At 43.5% G+C, this 19,105-nt stretch overlaps 1 protein-coding gene across 3 annotated transcripts in view; it reads left to right on the top strand.

The window, feature by feature from the left end:
• RTN4RL1 (reticulon 4 receptor like 1) overlaps positions 1–18,395 on the top strand; it is a 218,614-nt gene extending 200,219 nt beyond the window's left edge. For 2 of the 3 annotated variants that reach the window (XM_063956118.1, XM_063956119.1), the window contains exon 2: positions 14,876–18,394. In XM_063956118.1, coding sequence (XP_063812188.1) covers positions 14,876–16,218 — 1,343 coding nt within the window. In that variant the 3' untranslated portion in view covers positions 16,219–18,394. Of the gene's footprint in view, positions 1–14,875 lie in introns of all 3 variants that reach the window. The other variant, XM_063956117.1, reaches the window with a different exon arrangement.
• The last annotated feature ends 710 nt before the right edge of the window (positions 18,396–19,105 follow it).

The following is a 19,105-nucleotide window of genomic DNA, read 5'->3' as shown; positions in this document are numbered from 1 at the left end:
GTCAATTTCCTCCCCAGCGCCAGCAACACCCATATCCTCCTCATCCTGGTGTACTTCAACACTGACATCTTCAATCTGACTATCAGGAACTGGACTGCGGGTGCTCCTTCCAGCACTTGCAGGGGGCGTGCAAATGGTGGAAGGCGCATGCTCTTCACGTCCAGTGTTGGGAAGGTCAGGCATCGCAACCGACACAATTGGACTCTCCTTGTGGATTTGGGATTTCGAAGAATGCACAGTTCTTTGCTGTGCTGCTTTTGCCAGCTTGAGTCTTTTCATTTTTCTAGCGAGAGGCTGAGTGCTTCCATCCTCATGTGAAGCTGAACCACTAGCCATGAACATAGGCCAGGGCCTCAGCCGTTCCTTGCCACTCCGTGTGGTAAATGGCATATTGGCAAGTTTACGCTTCTCCTCCGACAATTTTATTTTAGGTTTTGGAGTCCTTTTTTTTCTGATATTTGGTGTTTTGGATTTGACATGCTCTGTACTATGACATTGGGCATCGGCCTTGGCAGACGACGTTGCTGGCATTTCATCGTCTCGGCCATGACTAGTGGCAGCAGCTTCAGCACGAGGTGGAAGTGGATCTTGATCTTTCCCTAATTTTGGAACCTCAACATTTTTGTTCTCCATATTTTAATAGGCACAACTAAAAGGCACCTCAGGTAAACAATGGAGATGGATACTAGTATACAATTATGGACTGCCTGCCGACTGCAGACACAGAGGTAGCCACAGCCGTGAACTACCGTACTGTACTGTGTCTGCAGCTAATATAGACTGGTTGATAAAGAGAAGATGTCTATGTAACTATGTATGTATAAAGAAGACTGAAAAAAATCCACGGTTAGGTGGTATACAATTATGGATGGACTGCCTGCCGAGTGCAGACACAGAGGTAGCCACAGCCGTGAACTACCGTACTGTACTGTGTCTGCAGCTAATATAGACTGGTTGATAAAGAGAAGATGTCTATGTAACTATGTATGTATAAAGAAGAATGAAAAAAATCCACGGTTAGGTGGTATTACAATTATGGACGGACTGCCTGCCGAGTGCAGAGACACAGAGGTAGCCACAGCCATGAACTACCGTACTGTGTCTGCTGCGACTGGATGATAAATGATATAAAAAATATATATATATCACTACTGCAGCCGGACAGGTATATATTATATATTATATAATGACGGACCTGCTGGACACTGTCTGTCAGCAGAATGAGTTTTATTTTTATAGAATAAAAAAAAAAAAAACACACAAGTGAAGTCACACGACGAGTGTTTAACTTTTTCAGGCAATCACAATATAAGTATACTACTAACTATACTGGTGGTCAGTGTGGTCAGGTCACTGGTCAGTCACACTGGCAGTGGCACTCCTGCAGCAAAAGTGTGCACTGTTTAATTTTAATATAATATGTACTCCTGGCTCCTGCTATAACCTATAACTGGCACTGCAGTAGTGCTCCCCAGTCTCCCCCACAATTATAAGCTGTGTGAGCTGAGCAGTCAGACAGATATATAATATATATAGATGATGCAGCACACTGGCCTGAGCCTGAGCAGTGCACACAGATATGGTATGTGACTGACTGAGTCACTGTGTGTATCGCTTTTTTCAGGCAGAGAACGGATATATTAAATAAACTGCACTGTGTGTCTGGTGGTCACTCACTATATAATATATTATGTACTCCTGGCTCCTGCTATAACCTATAACTGGCACTGCAGTAGTGCTCCCCAGTCTCCCCCACAATTATAAGCTGTGTGAGCTGAGCAGTCAGACAGATATATATAATATTATATATAGATGATAGATGATGCAGCACACTGGCCTGAGCCTGAGCAGTGCACACAGATATGGTATGTGACTGACTGAGTCACTGTGTGTATCGCTTTTTTCAGGCAGAGAACGGATATATTAAATAAACTGCACTGTGTGTCTGGTGGTCACTCACTATATAATATATTATGTACTCCTGGCTCCTGCTATAACCTATAACTGGCACTGCAGTAGTGCTCCCCAGTCTCCCCCACAATTATAAGCTGTGTGAGCTGAGCAGTCAGACAGATATATATAATATTATATATAGATAATAGATGATGCAGCACACTGGCCTGAGCCTGAGCAGTGCACACAGATATGGTATGTGACTGAGTCACTGTGTGCTGTGTATCGCTTTTTTCAGGCAGAGAACGGATTATAAAGTAAACTGCACTGTCCTCACTAGTAAACTCTCTCCACTCAGTCTCTACACTTCTACAGTAACAGTACTCCTCCTAGTCAGCTCCAGTAAATCTCTCTCAGTCTCTTATAATCTAAATGGAGAGGACGCCAGCCACGTCCTCTCCCTATCAATCTCAATGCACGTGTGAAAATGGCGGCGACGCGCGGCTCCTTATATAGAATCCGAGTCTCGCGATAGAATCCGAGCCTCGCGAGAATCCGACAGCGTCATGATGACGTTCGGGCGCGCTCGGGTTAACCGAGCAAGGCGGGAAGATCCGAGTCGCTCGGACCCGTGAAAAAAAACATGAAGTTCTGGCGGGTTCGGATTCAGAGAAACCGAACCCGCTCATCTCTAATAGGAATGATCCAAGAATAGCTTTGTGTTGCGTCCTCCTGGGCTGTTTTATCTTGATTGCAGTCTGACTCCAGAGTGTCATTTTATTCAACATCCTCTGTACTCTTATGATTGGAAAATCTAGAGCTCTGCCAAGTTTTAATCAGGTTATGACCGAGGAGCATAAAATCTATGTATCTTATGCTAAATTACAGAAATCATTACATTGCATGTGGATTTACAAGCACACCATCAAACTGTATGTGGAGGTAGCAATGTTTTCTCACACTACTGCATTTTATCCAGCCTAACATGCAGAGACTCCTGGATAACGTAGAGAGAGAGAGGAAAAATGTCAATGATTCCTTAATGCTGTAGTGCTTCAGATACTAACATCTACAGAGAGCAAGCATACAGGAAAATGAAGCTTGCGTATATGGGTCAATCAAATACTTTTAAGTAGTGATATTCAATATGTAACTTGGAGGACACATAGAGCTGTTAAGGGGGCTCATTTAATCCACACAGTGCCCTGAACAGCAAAAAATAGATTAGCAAATGCACTCAAATTGCATACTTAAAACTAAAGAACATTAGGATGTAGATTTTTGAGAGTAATATCATTGCTAAAGTGGTTCTCTTTCAGTTACAGGGATTGAATGAAATTGCTTCAGAGAATACAACATATCAGCTAATTTATTGTGTTCTCTAGGGCGATGGTGTCATGATCCAGAAGTAGGGTAACTAAAACAGGACAGTTCTTGTGGGGGACAAGTGGCTTGTGAATTATAGTTCATTAATTGACCTGGAAGTTTCTACATCAGTTTGATCTGTAATTATCTTCTGCCACAATGACACACAGAGGTACAAAAGTACATTTATTTTATTGCAGTACCTAAGCCGATTGGATTAGCTTGTGCTATTCTGAAGATAATTATCATTCGTACTTTAATAATCACTCTAGTGATCTGCAGGGGCCCTATCTCTGTAATGATAAATGTTTGCTCTTTTACCGCACCAGATGACTGGCCATCCCGAAGGCAGCCTTAAGTGCCAGCATGCCGCATCACAAGTGGCTGATGATATCTTTGATCTGCAGCTGCAGACATTGGGTGATTGACAGTCCTTATCCATTTGGGATCATGGAGGGGTACTGTTTTAGAAAACAAGGGCATGTCGCCCCCATTTATGAGGCATGTCCTGAGGCCAGTGACTGCGTGTTATGACACAGGTTCACTGGCCTAGGCAGTGCAGTTGTGGCAAGCATTCTGAGCAACTTTAGGATTGCTCAATTGCCCAATGGCCAGATCCATTGTTGCTATGGTAATCCAATACCGCATCATCGGCCGAATGCAGTGGATCTGAGATGGGACAGTTGCGCGCCTAAATTCAAAAGACAACGCCTGCATCATTTACATACCTTCTCATTACTTAGAGAGTAGAAATAACATCGACAAAGATAGTTGGATTTAAAACACAACTCAGGCTTTTTAAAATAAAGTAACTGGTTCACTCAGGGTATATACTGAAATGACAAGTTCCAGAGGTTTCGCCGTACAGCAATCAGGGCCGGCTCGAGGCATGTTCGACTCGAGCGGCCGCGCAGGGAGCCACCCTTAAAGGGCGCCGCGCGCTGGCACCGCCATGTCGGAGCCTGGAGCCGGCCCTGATCTCCCCTGCTGTCCTCCCGCTTGTTAGTGAGCTGTGTGCGCTATGCGGCGCCGGCGTCTGATGTCAGACACTGGCGCCGCACAGCGCGCACAGTTCTGTGTCAGACAGCGGCGCGCACAGCAGCACTCCCCCTCCCTCGGCACGGCAGGTACTGGGGGCATATGTGGCACTGTGGGGGGCATTTATCTGGCACTGTGGGGGGCATTTATCTGGCACAGTGGGGGCATTAATGTATCTGGCACTGTGGGGGGCATTCATTTATCTGGCACTGTGGGGGGGGGCATTTATCTGGCACTGTGGGGGCATTTATCTGTGCACTGTGAGGGGGCATTAATGTATCTGGCACTGTGGGGGCATTTCTGGCACTGTGGGGTCATGTATCTATCTGGGACTGTGGGGGCATATCTGGCACTGGGGGGGCATTAATGTATCTGGCACTGTGGGGGACATTTATCTGGCACTGTGGGGGGCATTTATCTGGCACTGTGGGGGGCATTTATCTGGCACTGTGGGGGGCATTCATTTATCTGGCACTGTGGGGGGGCATTAATGTATCTGGCACTGTGGGGGGGCATTTATTTGTGCACTGTGAGGGGGCATTAATGTATCTGGCACTGTGGGGGCATTTCTGGCACTGTGGGGTCATGTATCTATCTGGGTCTGTGGGGGCATATCTGGCACTGGGGGGGGCATTGATGTATCTGGCACTGTGGTGGAATTTATCTGGCACTGTGATCGGGCATTAATGTATCTGGCACTGTGGGGGCATTTATCTGGCACTATGAGGGGGAATTAATGTATCTGGCACTGTGGGGTTATTTATCTATCTGGGACTGTGGGGGCATATCTGGCACTGTGGGGGGCATTTATATATCTGGCACTGTGGGGGGTATTTATGTATTTGGCACTGTGGGGGGGGCATTTATGTATCTGGCACTGTGGGGGGCATTTATGTATCTGGCACTGTGGGGGGCATTTATGTATCTGGCACTATGGGGGGCATTTATGTATCTGGCACTGTGGGGGGCATTTATGTATCTGGCACTGTGGGGGCAATTATGTTTCTCGCACTGCTGGGGGGGCATGTCATGTGCATTTGGCATTGCTGGGGGGGCATGTCATGTGCATTTGGCACTGCTGGGGGGCATGTCATGTGCATCTGGCACGGCTGGGGGGCATGTCGTGTCTAGCTGGCACGGCTGGGGGGCATATCATGTAGTGTTCCCATGTCTCAGTGCAATACCTGGCGCAAAGTGTCTAACATGCTCTGCCTGGCGCAAAGTGTCTAACGTGCTCTGCCTGGCACAAAGTGTCTTAACGTGCTCTACCTGTCGCAGTGTGTATAGGAGGTTCTACCTGGTGCAATGTGTATTAGCTGCACTACTGTGTGGTGTAATGCGAATTGCCACTATTATGTGGCCGCGCCCCTTCCCCACGAAGCAACGCACCATGATTTTGAACGGAGCAACAAGCATTACAGTATGTACATAATTTTGCCCTTCTAACTTAAATATGTGCCCTCCCAAATGCAAAATGTGCCCTCCCCGTGATCAGCACCCCTGCCCTAAAAAAATCCTAGAGTGAACACTATCATGTGTAGCTGGCACTGCTGGGGGGCATATCATGTGTAGCTGGCACTGCAGCAGGGCATGTCCTGTCTATCTGGCACTGCTGGGGGGTATATCATGTCTGTCTGGCACTGCTGGGGGGCATGTCATGTGTAGCTGGCACTGCTGGGGGCATGTCATGTGTAGCTGGCACTGCTGCGGGGCATGTCATGTCTATCTGGCACTGCACTACTGTAGACATTATGTGTAGCTGGCACTATACTGGAGACATTGTGTGTAAGGAACACTACTGTAGCTGTTATGTGTAATGCTGCTAATTGTGTGCGTAGAGGGGGTGTGAAAATATATTTATTTATTTGTAGTGTGATAATATGAAGTTGTGAGACCCAGCCCACTTTTTCAGGAGGCCACACCCACTTTTCAAGGAGCGCGCGCGCATAGAGTACGGGAGGGGGCGCTTTTACATTTTCTCGCACAGGGTGCTAGTAGGCCTGGAGCCGGCCCTGAGCAGCCTACTAAAAAGTCTTACCTACAGTAAAGGGATATTTCCTCCACGTTCTCCTGGAGTGTTGTCCTGGCTGCTTAGCCACACTCTTCACTCCGCAAGGTAGAGACAAAGGGGGTAATTCAGGCCTGATCACAGCGAGCGTTCAGGTCTGAACTGCGCATGTGTATGCAATGCAATACACAGGCGCGATGGACTGCAGCAACGGGGATCGCCGGTCAGCAACGGAATGGTGCGAAAGATCCGATCGCACAGGCGTTTGCAAGGAGATTGTCAGGAAGAATGTGTTTGTGGGTGGCAACTAACCATTTTCTATGCGTGTCTGGAAAAACGCAGGCATGTCCAAGTGTTGGAAGGGAGGGTGTCTGACGTCAAATCCGGTCCCGGACAGGCTGAAGTGATCTCAGCGGCTGAGTAAGTCCTGGGCTGCGCAGAGACGGCACAAAATCAGTTTGTGCAGTTCTGCTACACATGCGATCGCACACTTGCACAGTAAAAATACACTCCTCCTGTAGGCTGCGACTATCTGATCGCAGCAGTGCAAAATTTGCTTCCTAGCAATCAGGTCTGAATTACCCTCAAAAAGTCTGGTGCTCATCTGCTTCCATAGAGGCTTTGATGATCCACTTCCCCAATACGAATCCCAGTTGAGCAGCTGTAACTCTTAGTCCAAACCTTACCAGAGATAAGATCTCATGTTGGCACAATGCCATCCTTTTAAATCTTGTTTTTTTCCTGGAATTTGGTGATCTTTCCAGAATAACTGGTATTTCTGGCAAAAACATGGCCGACCGCTACTACAGGAAGTGTTGCAAGTCCCTGATAGCGGTCGGTGTAACTTGCTGCTCAGTGAGCAGCACGACTGTGATGATAGCTACTGAAGATGACATGTTAGGTACTCTATCCATACCTAAAAAGACCTTACCTGGCATCATTTAAGGATTGTATATGAACATACAGGTATTGCATAAATCTAACAGAACCGACATGATTGCATCAACCATATATAGTTTATGGTGAGAGGGGATTATTTTTTTATTCTGCTTGTGCAGCAACCTACAGTATACTGTATTTGCTATATAAATATACAGTATCGTTATTGTCCTCAGAACATCTCACATTTAGAAACCTGCAAAATACCTAATAAAACTACAGTATTTTAGCCACTTGAAATTATAATATAGTAATTCTCAAACCAGTTTCCCATTAATCACATACCGGTACTGGGCCTTCAATAAAACCCCGTCCGATGACTATAATTCTCTGTAGTGCTTTCACTGCTTGCATTTATCAACAGTAATAGAATGAGCTCCCGGGTCAGCAATGGATGCACATAGACACATTAATTATTAGGTGTGGGGGGAGGGGGGTGGGCGACGTCTAACCTGCTGGGGAGATATCAGAAGACCCACCTCCGGCAGAGCTTTAGCTATAGATTACACCGGCCAACACCATCCTCAGATAGGGTAAGCAATCAGAGACAAGCTCTGACTGGTGAAGCTTTTCAGGATTTTGATAAATAACGCGACATCGCAAATCTTACTGAGAATTATGGGTACTGCAGCATTCCTCATTAAGCTGTTATTAAATAGTCCTGTTAATTCTAACTGCCTTAATCTGATGGAAATAATTTCTGCATGATTTATTTATTATTTAAGGCTTGGTAAGTAGGCCTCTTACTCACGTATACCCAGCTGAAGCACAAACACACATACATTGTTCTTCCTTAATGTACATACAGTACATTAAGGAAGAACAAGTTAAAAAAAGATATTGAAATATTGGAAATCTATGGACAGCCAGGCACACCTGCAGTTCTGTTCCTTCGCCCGGACTTTCCATAAATCCAGACCTTGGGTGAATATATGGAAGTGAGAAAAATAAACAAGAATAAATTGACCATACGTTTTAGGTTTACAAGACTTGCTTATGCATGCACCATGGAGATATCACTTCATTGTAGATTCTGCACATGTCCCCAAGTGCTGCTCATACAGGAACCCTACTGATGTCATCACCCATTGTAGAAATAGGACTAGCTACACATTCATTATAAAACATATATATTTCCCTATTGAAGATGAATTTACACTGAAGAAATGTATGTGCAAATTGTGGCAAATTTCTGATTTATACTTCCATGGTGTATAATGAAACAATATCCATGAGCTTGACAGAATAACTCCTTATCCTGTGAAGGTGATATGTGTATTAATAATCTAAAATCAGTGGTAGGGAAATTAAAGGTACAATGAAGCCTTGTTTTGCTTTTGTACACAGTATAAACATGCCTTACTTTTCCATGGGCAACCTTATTTTAATGGGTGATATAGAGTAGGAGCTAAGAGCTAAAGTGACCCCTCCTTACCTTCCGTACAGTATGTCTGCACTTTTAAAACTACCTACCCCTCCCAATAAATAGCAACCACAACAGATTTTCTATTGCTGCCATAAGTGGCAATAAGAAATCATTCTAATCACCAGTTTTCATTATGTAAGTCAGCAAATGAGGTGTTAATGAACATCCCTACAAGGGAAACGTCCAACTTTTGATACAGTATATTAAAAAACCTGGAAGAATTACAAACTGTTAGTATAAAGATATCAAGTAAAGCAACATGTTAGTGTATCTAATACTGAAGGGAAATTATAGCGAAAATATACAAAACCCAATATAAAAACTCTACGGGCTTACACATTCTGCAGTGTGTGCTATAATCCCTACCAATGGGTTGGGGCTGGGAGACAGGTTCTCGGGATCCCGGAGGTCATCATATTGACCCCGGGATCCCGGCAGCAGAATGCCGGCAGGGGGCGAGCGTAACAAAGCCCCTGGAAGGATGCAGCCGCAAGATGATTGACAGCTGTGGGCGTTTGGTGGGGTGGCAACGCAGTGTTTTGCAGGCCTGGCGGGCCGAATAGGGGCATGCCAGGAGCGTTCTCACGGCAGCTGTGTGATGTCACATGCAGCCACTCCGATAAAAAAAAAAATGGCGGCAGACCAGGCTTCGCTGGCAGGCGTCAACCTTAATTCAATTTGGCGCCACATACATGCTGGGCGCCCCCAGGGAGATGGATGCAGATCTTGCTGCGTATGCAGTGATCTACTGTCATCTCTGAATAACCCCCTAAGTGAGGTACTCTCTCTTTCCTGAATAAGATTCTATGGAACTCATTTAGTATAAGATGGAATTTGCATTTACACTGCATGTACATAATGCACCCCAAAAAAGGTCATTTTTTGGGGTGTATCATACGTAAGATTCATCCCTCTCATCTGGGGTACCATATGTGCCTCATTATTACTGTGGACCAATTGTAATAAAGTGAGTAGTTTGAAGCACAACATTACAAAAGTATTAGCATAAAGTGGAGCACTCATTCCGTCAGTCACAAGCTGACATTGTTATCATCACCAACTTGCATATTTTGTGGCATTGTAAATGTGTATGGCCTTTGTAAATTTGTGTAGCCTATGCTATGTTAACAACAGTTTATATCCTATCTCAATGCAAGCTGTTGTCTTCCTCTGATAGCTGTGTGAGGCCAAGCTGGACCTACTGTAGATATGGTCACTTGAACCGAACGGACAGACCTACCCATGTACAGTATGTGCTTCTTTACAACCTAGGAAAATGCATTTTGTTTGATGAAAACCATATCTATAATATCTTCAGTTCTCATTCACTAACAAAACTTTTCCATATTTAACTGTGAGTGGCTGATCTGTATAAAGCAACTTCCTTTTAATCAGGAAGGAAAATCCATCTGATTGCACCACCTCATTCAGTGCTACTACTGTACGTCTTCCCAACTATAAAAACAAAACAAAAACAAAGAGTTCTGGGAGGGTACAGGAGAGAGCAGACAGATGGGCAGTATGGGACTATGGTACTATTATCGCAATATTGCGGTCTCGCCCATCACTTTACAAAGACGTGATAGCCGGTTCGGTAAAGGAAAGATTGTGCCCGAATGACACGATTCAGTGCAAATCACATCATCAAGCCACGAGGCCACCCGTTTCACAAGTAAAGTGAGTGGTAAGCAGGCAGCAGCAGCAGCAGCTTTTACTCCATTGCTTGGTAGTCACTGGGTTTCATTCTATACTTTGAATGGGACATATCTACTCATTATAGACCTGATGCCCCCCCAGTCATAAAAGGCTACACAAAAATCACACTTACCTACTTTGCTGCCCCCTCCTCCGGGAGGAGGCAGCGTTGTAGTTGCATGGAGGCGTGGCCGGCAGCAGGATGGGTGATCCGGGGCGTGGCCGACAGGGAAGTGGACAGTCCGGGGGCATGGCATCAGGATCGCATCATCGTGGCTCCACCCCCGCTATGCAGTTCAGAGAAAAGATGCACTGTATAGCGGGGCGGAGCTACGATGACGTGATTCAGCACGAATCGCGTCATCGGACCCCCCCGGACCGCCCACTTGTTCTCTGCTGCAGGCGGCCGAGGAGAGTCGTGGAGGGGCTGCAGGGAAAGCGGGAGGCTTGCCCACCTTTCCGGGGGGGCTGGGAGGGGGGGGGCGGGATTTTCGGGAGCCTCCCGGCCATTCCGGGAGGGTAGGCAAGTATGACAAAAATATAAGTTTATTCTTTTTAATAAAAAAATTCTAATGTGGTAGGGTTAGCCTTAATATGACATTTATACAGTACTTTTGCTCAGTGAACCTCAAGATGTTTCTCCTCCCGCACACATAATGTAAGTACACTTCTAAGGCTTTTCCCAATAGTGAAAAATAGTCAAGCACCATGATATACACTAGGTGAATTATCTAGGCCATGCAGTGCCAGTGGCATCAGCAGGGGTGTGTGGCCCGCACTCAGGTGTGGTGACACCAAAATTCCGGCTCCTCCGCATTGTCAGAAGCCGGGTGCTGCAGTGTGATATTCTCCTGTCATAGAGGAGGAGCCGGCACTACATACAGCCCAGTCTTCCGGGCCAGCCCAGCATCTCCCGGGATGTTTGGCAGCCCCTTGAGTGATGTCATTGGGATTTCCACAAGGCTACGCCCTTCTGCGCCAAGGGATACAGAGTGTCACCAGATCGGGTGTCTCTGCAAATGATAAATGAGGTCTAGTGAAGGCAAATTTTACTTTTATCTTCTCACACTGACAACCAGTGATAACTTGTTCAGTTTGTGATCAATACAGTAATAATCTGCTATGTATGTAGATCATATTCCCGGTTTTTAATTTCTTTTAAATACTGCAAGATAATGAGACAGAGTTAAAAAAAAAAGAAAAAAATGGCATTAAATGACCTTTGGAATCGAAGTCCATGATCTTTCAAACACATAATCTATTTTTAATGGGCGCTTCATTATTTAAAATGTCCTTAACCACTATTCTGCAATAACACAGACATACACTGATCTGGCAATTTTAAAAGTGTTAAAAATACAGATGGCTTTGAAAGAAGAATGTTTTATATAACAAAACAAAATGTGCATCCTTGAAGTGTGACTGTAATTATAAAAGATCAAAATTTTTTAATTTCTCCTAATTACACTCTAAAATACAGATTGCATGAGTGGCTTACGTGTAGCTTGTTATGTACTTAATAATTTAGTGTGATTCCATATATTTTATTCTAAACCAGGAATCTTTGCAATTGACTCTTGACAAGGGATTAAAAAATGGAAAGCTAAAAAAGCTGCAGATTCCTGCACTTATAAGCACTTTAAATAAATATGGGGGAAATAAAACATTTATATGTCAGAGCACTAGTACAACCTTATTACCCTCTACTTTTGTTTGATCGGATTTACTGGAGGTTTTTTTGGCCGATGTGCTGCAAAATTTGGGACTGGGTCCTGTCTTCTTTCAACACATCCTTTCCCTCTTTCGTTCCCCCTTAACCAGGATTAGAGTTAATGGTTCCTTCTCCAGGGGTGGTCTTCAGGTTGCCGACTGTCGGCATCCCGGCGCACAGTATACCGGCGCCGGAATCCCGACAGCCGGCATACCGACAGTTTTTCTTCCTCGTGGGGGTCCACGACCCCCCTGGAGGGAGAATAAATAGCGCGCCACCGTGCCCGCAGGGTGGTGAGTGCAGCGAGCCAGCAAGGGGCTCATTTGCGCTCGCCACGCTGTCGGTATGCCGGCGGTCGGGCTTCCGGTGCCGGTATGCTGGCCGCCGGCATACCATACCATACCCCTTCTCCAGACCCTTCACTGTTAATAACGGTACACAGCAAGACTGCCCACTGTCACCCTTGATCTGTATCCATTGTATGGAGTCCTTGGCATAGTCTATAAGATTAAACCCTAATATTTCTGGCTATGTTCTACAAGATAAGGAATATAAATTGACTGGTATTTATTTGCTACTATCACTTCTCCGATTACCTCCCTACCTAATCTGCTGGAAGAGTTTAGGTTGTTTAGAGACCTTTCTAACTTCAAGGTGAATTATACTGAATCGGTTGCCCTAAATACTACAGCACCACCTCAGCAGAACTTAAAACTGCATTTTCTTTTGCCTGGCATGCTTCTCAATTAAAATACCTTGGAGTTGTCATCAAAGGACATTTGTATGAAGCTAATTTTACCCACCAAACTATGCTCAGATTTACGGTCTTGCTGAGCTAGACCTTATTCATGGTTCGGGAGGCTGGGTATATTAAAAATGAATTCCCTTCGTAAGTTTTTGGATCTTCTACAAACTTTACCTATCAGTATACCCCCGCAATGGTTTCTAGATAGGCCTTTATTAGAGATTTTGTGTGGGGAGATCTTGCCTAAAACTAGACCTCATGTATAAGACACCACATAGAGGGGGGTCTTCAGCTCCCAAATATTCGGGGGTACTACCATGCATGTCTCATCACTAGAATCCTGGAATGGTCTAGAGCTGATATGATGAAGCAATGGGTGCAGATTGAAAAGCAGACATTAACTGTCTTCATAGCTGGCTTCCCATCCCTCCCAGCTTTTCCCATCCTACCATTGAGCCTACGTTATTTTGTTGGAGATCTCTTCTTAAGAATCCCTCCATTTCATCTAAGACCTTTCCATATTTGGAATGTTTATCAAATGTTTACTGTACCATTGGGTTGGACGTTAGAGCTTTTTGATGTTGGTTACATGGGGACCATTATCGAGTCGGACGGCTGGTGAGTGGGGGCATAATTGAATAATTTACCAACATACTAGGCAGCTGGAATTTATCTCAGGGGAAATATTGGCAATACAGGTTTGTGACTGCCTCCACTTTCTGGGTCCCCCTGGCATCCTTCATGTAGCTCTAACGCCTTATGGGCTCCTGTGTTTCTTGGCCCTTTCTCATACTATATCTTTGATATATAACCTTCTTTTGGTGGATACAAGTCTCCTTCTTCCACATGTTACTAAAACATGGGGCCTGGAGTTGGGTGAGGAAGTGGGGGAGGCCAACTGGCCTAAAATATTTCGCTTGGCACATGCTTGCTCTCCTAGTGTTGGTGTCCGAAAAACCCAGTATCAGTATACCGTAGGTGTCCAGATGCTCTCTCTAAGATGGGGCTTATCGTGCCCTATATGTGCTGCCAGTGCTTAAAATTACCCCTGGCAACCCATTTCACATATGGTGGCAATGGTGGCACCCACCTGCATCCGGGCTTGCTCAGAAGTGCTTAAAATTTCTGCTATAATTATAGGAGAACTGGTTATGGTTGCTTCACCTATCCCCGCACCTATTTCGAGATAAAAAAAATCCCTGTTGTGCCGTTTGAATAATGCTGCTAAGTCAGTTATCACAGTAAGGTGGTGCTCCTCCTCTCAACCAACAATTAGAGACTGGTTCAGTAAGTTCGATTTGTATCCTTTAAGGATACATGGCTCCGAAGGATGGACTTCAAGGACTCTAAAGCCTATAAGGACATTAGTGCATCTCACCATCCTAAACCTCCTTATAGTCTGTGAGACCTTCTGGGTCCATGACCCCTGCTCCCCCCCCGGTTTTGACACTCATTTGGTTTTCTTAAATTTGGCTTTCCTTTAGAATTGATTGAGCGGAGGTCATCCCTCTTTTGCCTCTGTAGGCTCCGGAGCTGTTCTTTCTCCTCACTGCCTTCTTTTTTTCTGCACTTTTTTCACCATTTCTTTCACTCCCTTAACTTCCCTAGTTTTTTTTTCTTTCCTTTTTAGTTTTATCTGTACTATGAGGATTTCTTGATATTGTTCTGATTTACATTGAGATTGTCCTGTGTGTCTTTTCTATGGCTATTTTATATTATGTTGTCTTCTCAATCTTCATGTGTATGTAGACTATGTGATTTACATATCTAAAAATTTAGCTTTGTTTACTCATTTATTGTAAAGCAAAAAAAGATCATTTGCATTACCCTCTACTTTTGAATCAAAATTAAATTCACTAATAAGAAGAATGGTTGAAAAGCATCTTGGAGCAGCCATATCTGCACCCATTGTAGTACCACTAAATAGTAATTCACTTACAAAACTTCATACAGTGTTGCATTATATTTACATTCATTTAGATATATATGTTTACATAGTATTTTTCCCAATTTTTTTTTACAAATGATTAATTTTTTCTTCTTCTTTCTTTACAGGGTGTCACTTGGATTTATTTCTGGTTCTTTTCGGACTGCAGTTGCCTTTCATTTCACTATGCCCCATAAATTGTGTATGTTATCCTTCACCAATGACTGTCAGCTGCCAGGCTCACAACTTTGGGGCTGTGCCTGAGGGGATCCCAGAAATCAGTGAGAGGATATTTTTACAGAACAATCAAATAACCATGCTCTTACGAGGACATTTCAGCCCTTCCTTAGTCACCTTGTGGCTTTATGGCAACAATATTACCTTCATAGATCCAAACACATTTGAAGGGTTTGACAACCTTGAAGAACTGGATCTGGGGGATAATCGCTATTTGAGGGCTTTGGCAGCAGAAACATTTGAAGGTTTGTCTAGACTTCATACCTTGAACCTATACAAATGTGGCCTCAGTTCCTTGCCTAGTGGGATATTTAGTGGACTGCACAGTTTGCAATTCCTCTACCTTCAAAATAACCACATTGAGTTTCTACAAGATGACATCTTCATAGATCTAGTCAATCTGAGCCATCTTTTTTTGCATGGAAACAAGCTTTGGAGCCTCCATCAGAATACATTTAGGGGTCTGGTCAACCTGGATCGTCTTCTTATTCACCAGAATCAACTTCAATTTATTCATAAAAATGCATTTCATGATCTTAAGAGGCTGACCACACTTTTCCTCTTTAACAACAGCATATCAGAACTGCAAGGGGAGTGTTTGGCTCATTTGTCTGCTCTGGAGTTTCTTAGGCTTAATGATAACCCTTGGGACTGTGGTTGCAAGGCTAGATCTCTTTGGGAATGGTTACGGAAGTTTAGAGGGACAAGTTCAAATGTTATATGTGAGTCACCTGAGGTGATGCAAGGTAAGGACCTCAAAACTTTGAGAGCAGATGATTACATGCACTGCTTAGGCTCGGAATCGCTTCACCAAATTAAGACACATACTTACAGCACCACACACCAGATATCACATAAAGGACACCACTCACACCATTCCTCCAAGGAAAAAGGAAAAGATTTGCACCAAAACGAGCCAGCTGCCCATCCAGACCCACGTCCAGGAACTAAAAAATCTGGGAAGAACTGTACCAGTCACAAGAACAAAAACCGTTTTTCAAAACCCTTATCTGGAAAGGGCACACACGATGTACAGGATTATGTGCCGGATTACCAGCTCAAATTCAATTTTGACAATATGCCCACTGCGTCAACAAAGCGAAAGACTAAATGCACACGTAGGACGCCCATGAGGATACCCAGTGGAGTGCAGCAGGCAGCAGGCAACGGGTGTCATGGGGTTAGGGTGTCACTGTTGCTCTTCCTTCTGGTGCTAGCTGTCATTGTGCGCTGATCTCCTGTGGAAGGAACTGTAGCCACTGCCACCACTTTCTAAAGGACCAGCAATTCTTTCTGTTATTCTTCTTTATTTGTGTATGGAGGATTTGACATGGAGGATGAATGAAAGTGGCTTTGAGTGATCTCTTGGCTTGTGTTGTTGGATTATAAATGTGAACTGGAAGCAACAGGCATTATGGGAACAGCATTATCACAAGCCAACCACATGCAGCTCCAACTTTGCACGTTAAAAGGGCAACATCATTGAAATTGCAGAGAATTCATTACTCATGTTACCAACTAGACATGCAAAATGGGGCATTCTTACTAACAGTTCCTGATGTTGTTTTTTTGTTTTTGTTTTTTTCTTTTTTTTGAATATAAATATATTGTTTGATCTTTAAGTGGGAACAGAATTGTTTTTTTTTTTTAAATAATAACCCACAAGCATTGTAAGTCAGACCTCCAACACATGCAAAAGACACTGTGTGAGTAATGTCTCCACCCGGTTCTGATGGCCTATTCAGATGTTATTGGTCATTGGGCCAATACTGCTCGGAAGACAATCTATAATTCCTGAACAAACTCAGGCATATTATCTCTATATAGCAGGGCTCAGCTGCCATGCTACCAAAGGAAGGTTGCAAGCATACAATAGGACTTGTTAAAAATAAAATAGAAACGAGATTCCTGCAGGCAGCCTGTTTATTTTGTATCTGTATCCACATAGTTATTTAATGACACAGCCCTTTCCCTGCCCCCCTTTCGTCCAAATATTCATAAGTGTGTCTATAAATGTTTCTATGGTTATATCTGATAGGAAAAAAAAAATATGAAAAAGAAAACCATGCTGTTTGTTTTATAGCAAATAGACATTATTGGCTTTGAGCTTTGAAAACATTGGCAACTTTGCTTAGTTATTGGGGGGTTGGGTGGGGGTATTTATGAATCCACAGCTGTCAGTGGTAGTGAGTACAACATGGTGTTTATGTTGAAAAAGCTGCAGATTATGTCCAGTTTGGGCCCATCATTAAGGGTAAAACTACTCTATAACTTAACACATTAACATGCTGTACGCAGAGGCATCAGAGTGGATTAGCAACAAGTGGAATCTAAAAGTACATGCTATGTTGGTTCATCATTCCTCAGCCATAGAAGTCAGTGTCCGGTTGGGGAGCAGAAGGTGAAAGTGGAATATCTCTATAAACATTGAGACATTCTAACTAAGGGAAGGGAAATGGGTTACTCCCATCAGTGTTAGTTGACCGTGAGCCTTATAGCTGGTCTAGGGGTATTCACAGCATAGGTGTAAGTCCCAGCCATTGTCCATGCCCATGTCACTCTTATCTAAAAACTTTATTCGACATGGGCAATCTCCTGAATTAGCTTATTTCTATGACACAGAAACTCTCTAAGTGGTCTTCAGAAACTCATGAAAAATACTATAAGATTGGAAAAAAATAAGTCAATCAAAAAATAGGGTTGATGTTTATCAGAAGACTATTGATATGTATTTAGGGAAATCTACCTGTGCCTATTTTTACTTGCAGAGTACGCTGTGTTCTAACACACTATCTTCAAAGGCTAGCATGGAAACATCATAGGACAAATTGTCTTGGGATTAGCTATACAGTATCTGCAGAACTATGGGGGACTATAAAGTGATGTCACTCAAGTTTTACCAAGAGCAAAAAAAAATAAAAAATAAAAAATATATATATATCATATAATGAAGATACTAAATATTTTAAAATAACTATTTATTTTTTTTGCCCTGGAAAGCTGGAGTACACATGGTGATAGATGTCCCCGCTGCCGGTAACAGTAGCAGTGTTAATCAGATATAGATAACGAATCTAGTGACTACACACAAAATAAGAAAAAAAAATGTTATTTCCTTGTAAGAGAACTTGTGTGACCAGAAGAGAACACTGAAATAAACTAAAATAAAAAATAGCCTTGGGTATAAAAAAAACCTCTCTGCTCGCTTTTTTCCCCCCCACACAGTTTGATGTGACGAGAATACACTGGTTTCAGGCTGTTTCTATTCATTCCCTTGGCTCATTGTTTTTGAAGGCAAAGCATATTTGTATGCACTGGTTATGCTGTCTTATTACCATATTTTAATGTGCTGACCACTGTTTATTATAGTAGTAATGGTCCCTAACATTGTATTCTTAATGTGATATACTACATCCATGGAGCCTCAGTGTGTCTATTATTGAATCAAGGAGGAAAGCAAGTGGCAGGCGAATTGGGTTCCGTTCATTCTTTGCAAAGATGGAAGAGTTCAGGGCTTAGCGGAAGGTGCAGCACATGCTATTTCAGCCATACCAAAGACTGGTAACTTCTGTTATCTTAATAATCAGGCTCTACAATGCAATCAAATTACAAAAACAGTATTTTATTTTTATATCAAAGTTCATCTCAGGTTTGCTTCTGCTAGAAAAAAAAAAAATATATATACAATAATTCACTTTCTATCAGATAATAAACCTGTTATTTTTGTAAATTTCTAAAGCATTGCTATGTAAGCATTCCAGTTTTACTGGTATGTCCAAAGCAAGACAACGGTTTAAGCGATGGCAATTTCAGGCCCAGGACCATGTTCTGCTTTGCCATCACCCTGTGATGGATCTAAAACAGAGGCTGCTATGAAGTTTCCAAGGATATCTGTCTGCAATTGGTCTGATCGGTGCAGAAGACGTTTCTTACATATATCACCGGCAAACCTACTGACATGCATGTCACATGATCCCCTCAGTCCTGACGGCATACTACACCTCCACCTCAACCCCGCCTCAAATGTTTACATTAAAAACTATTAAGGGAAGAAATGCATAGATGGCAAATGAAAATGAACCGAAGAGCAATTTTTGCTATAAAGTAATAATGTTACAGTA

The sequence above is a fragment of the Pseudophryne corroboree genome, chromosome 2 (genome assembly GCF_028390025.1).
Source record: "Pseudophryne corroboree isolate aPseCor3 chromosome 2, aPseCor3.hap2, whole genome shotgun sequence".
Taxonomy (NCBI): Eukaryota; Metazoa; Chordata; class Amphibia; order Anura; family Myobatrachidae; genus Pseudophryne; species Pseudophryne corroboree.
Note: the sequence above shows the minus strand (reverse complement) of the source record. Positions and strands in the feature narration are given on the sequence as shown.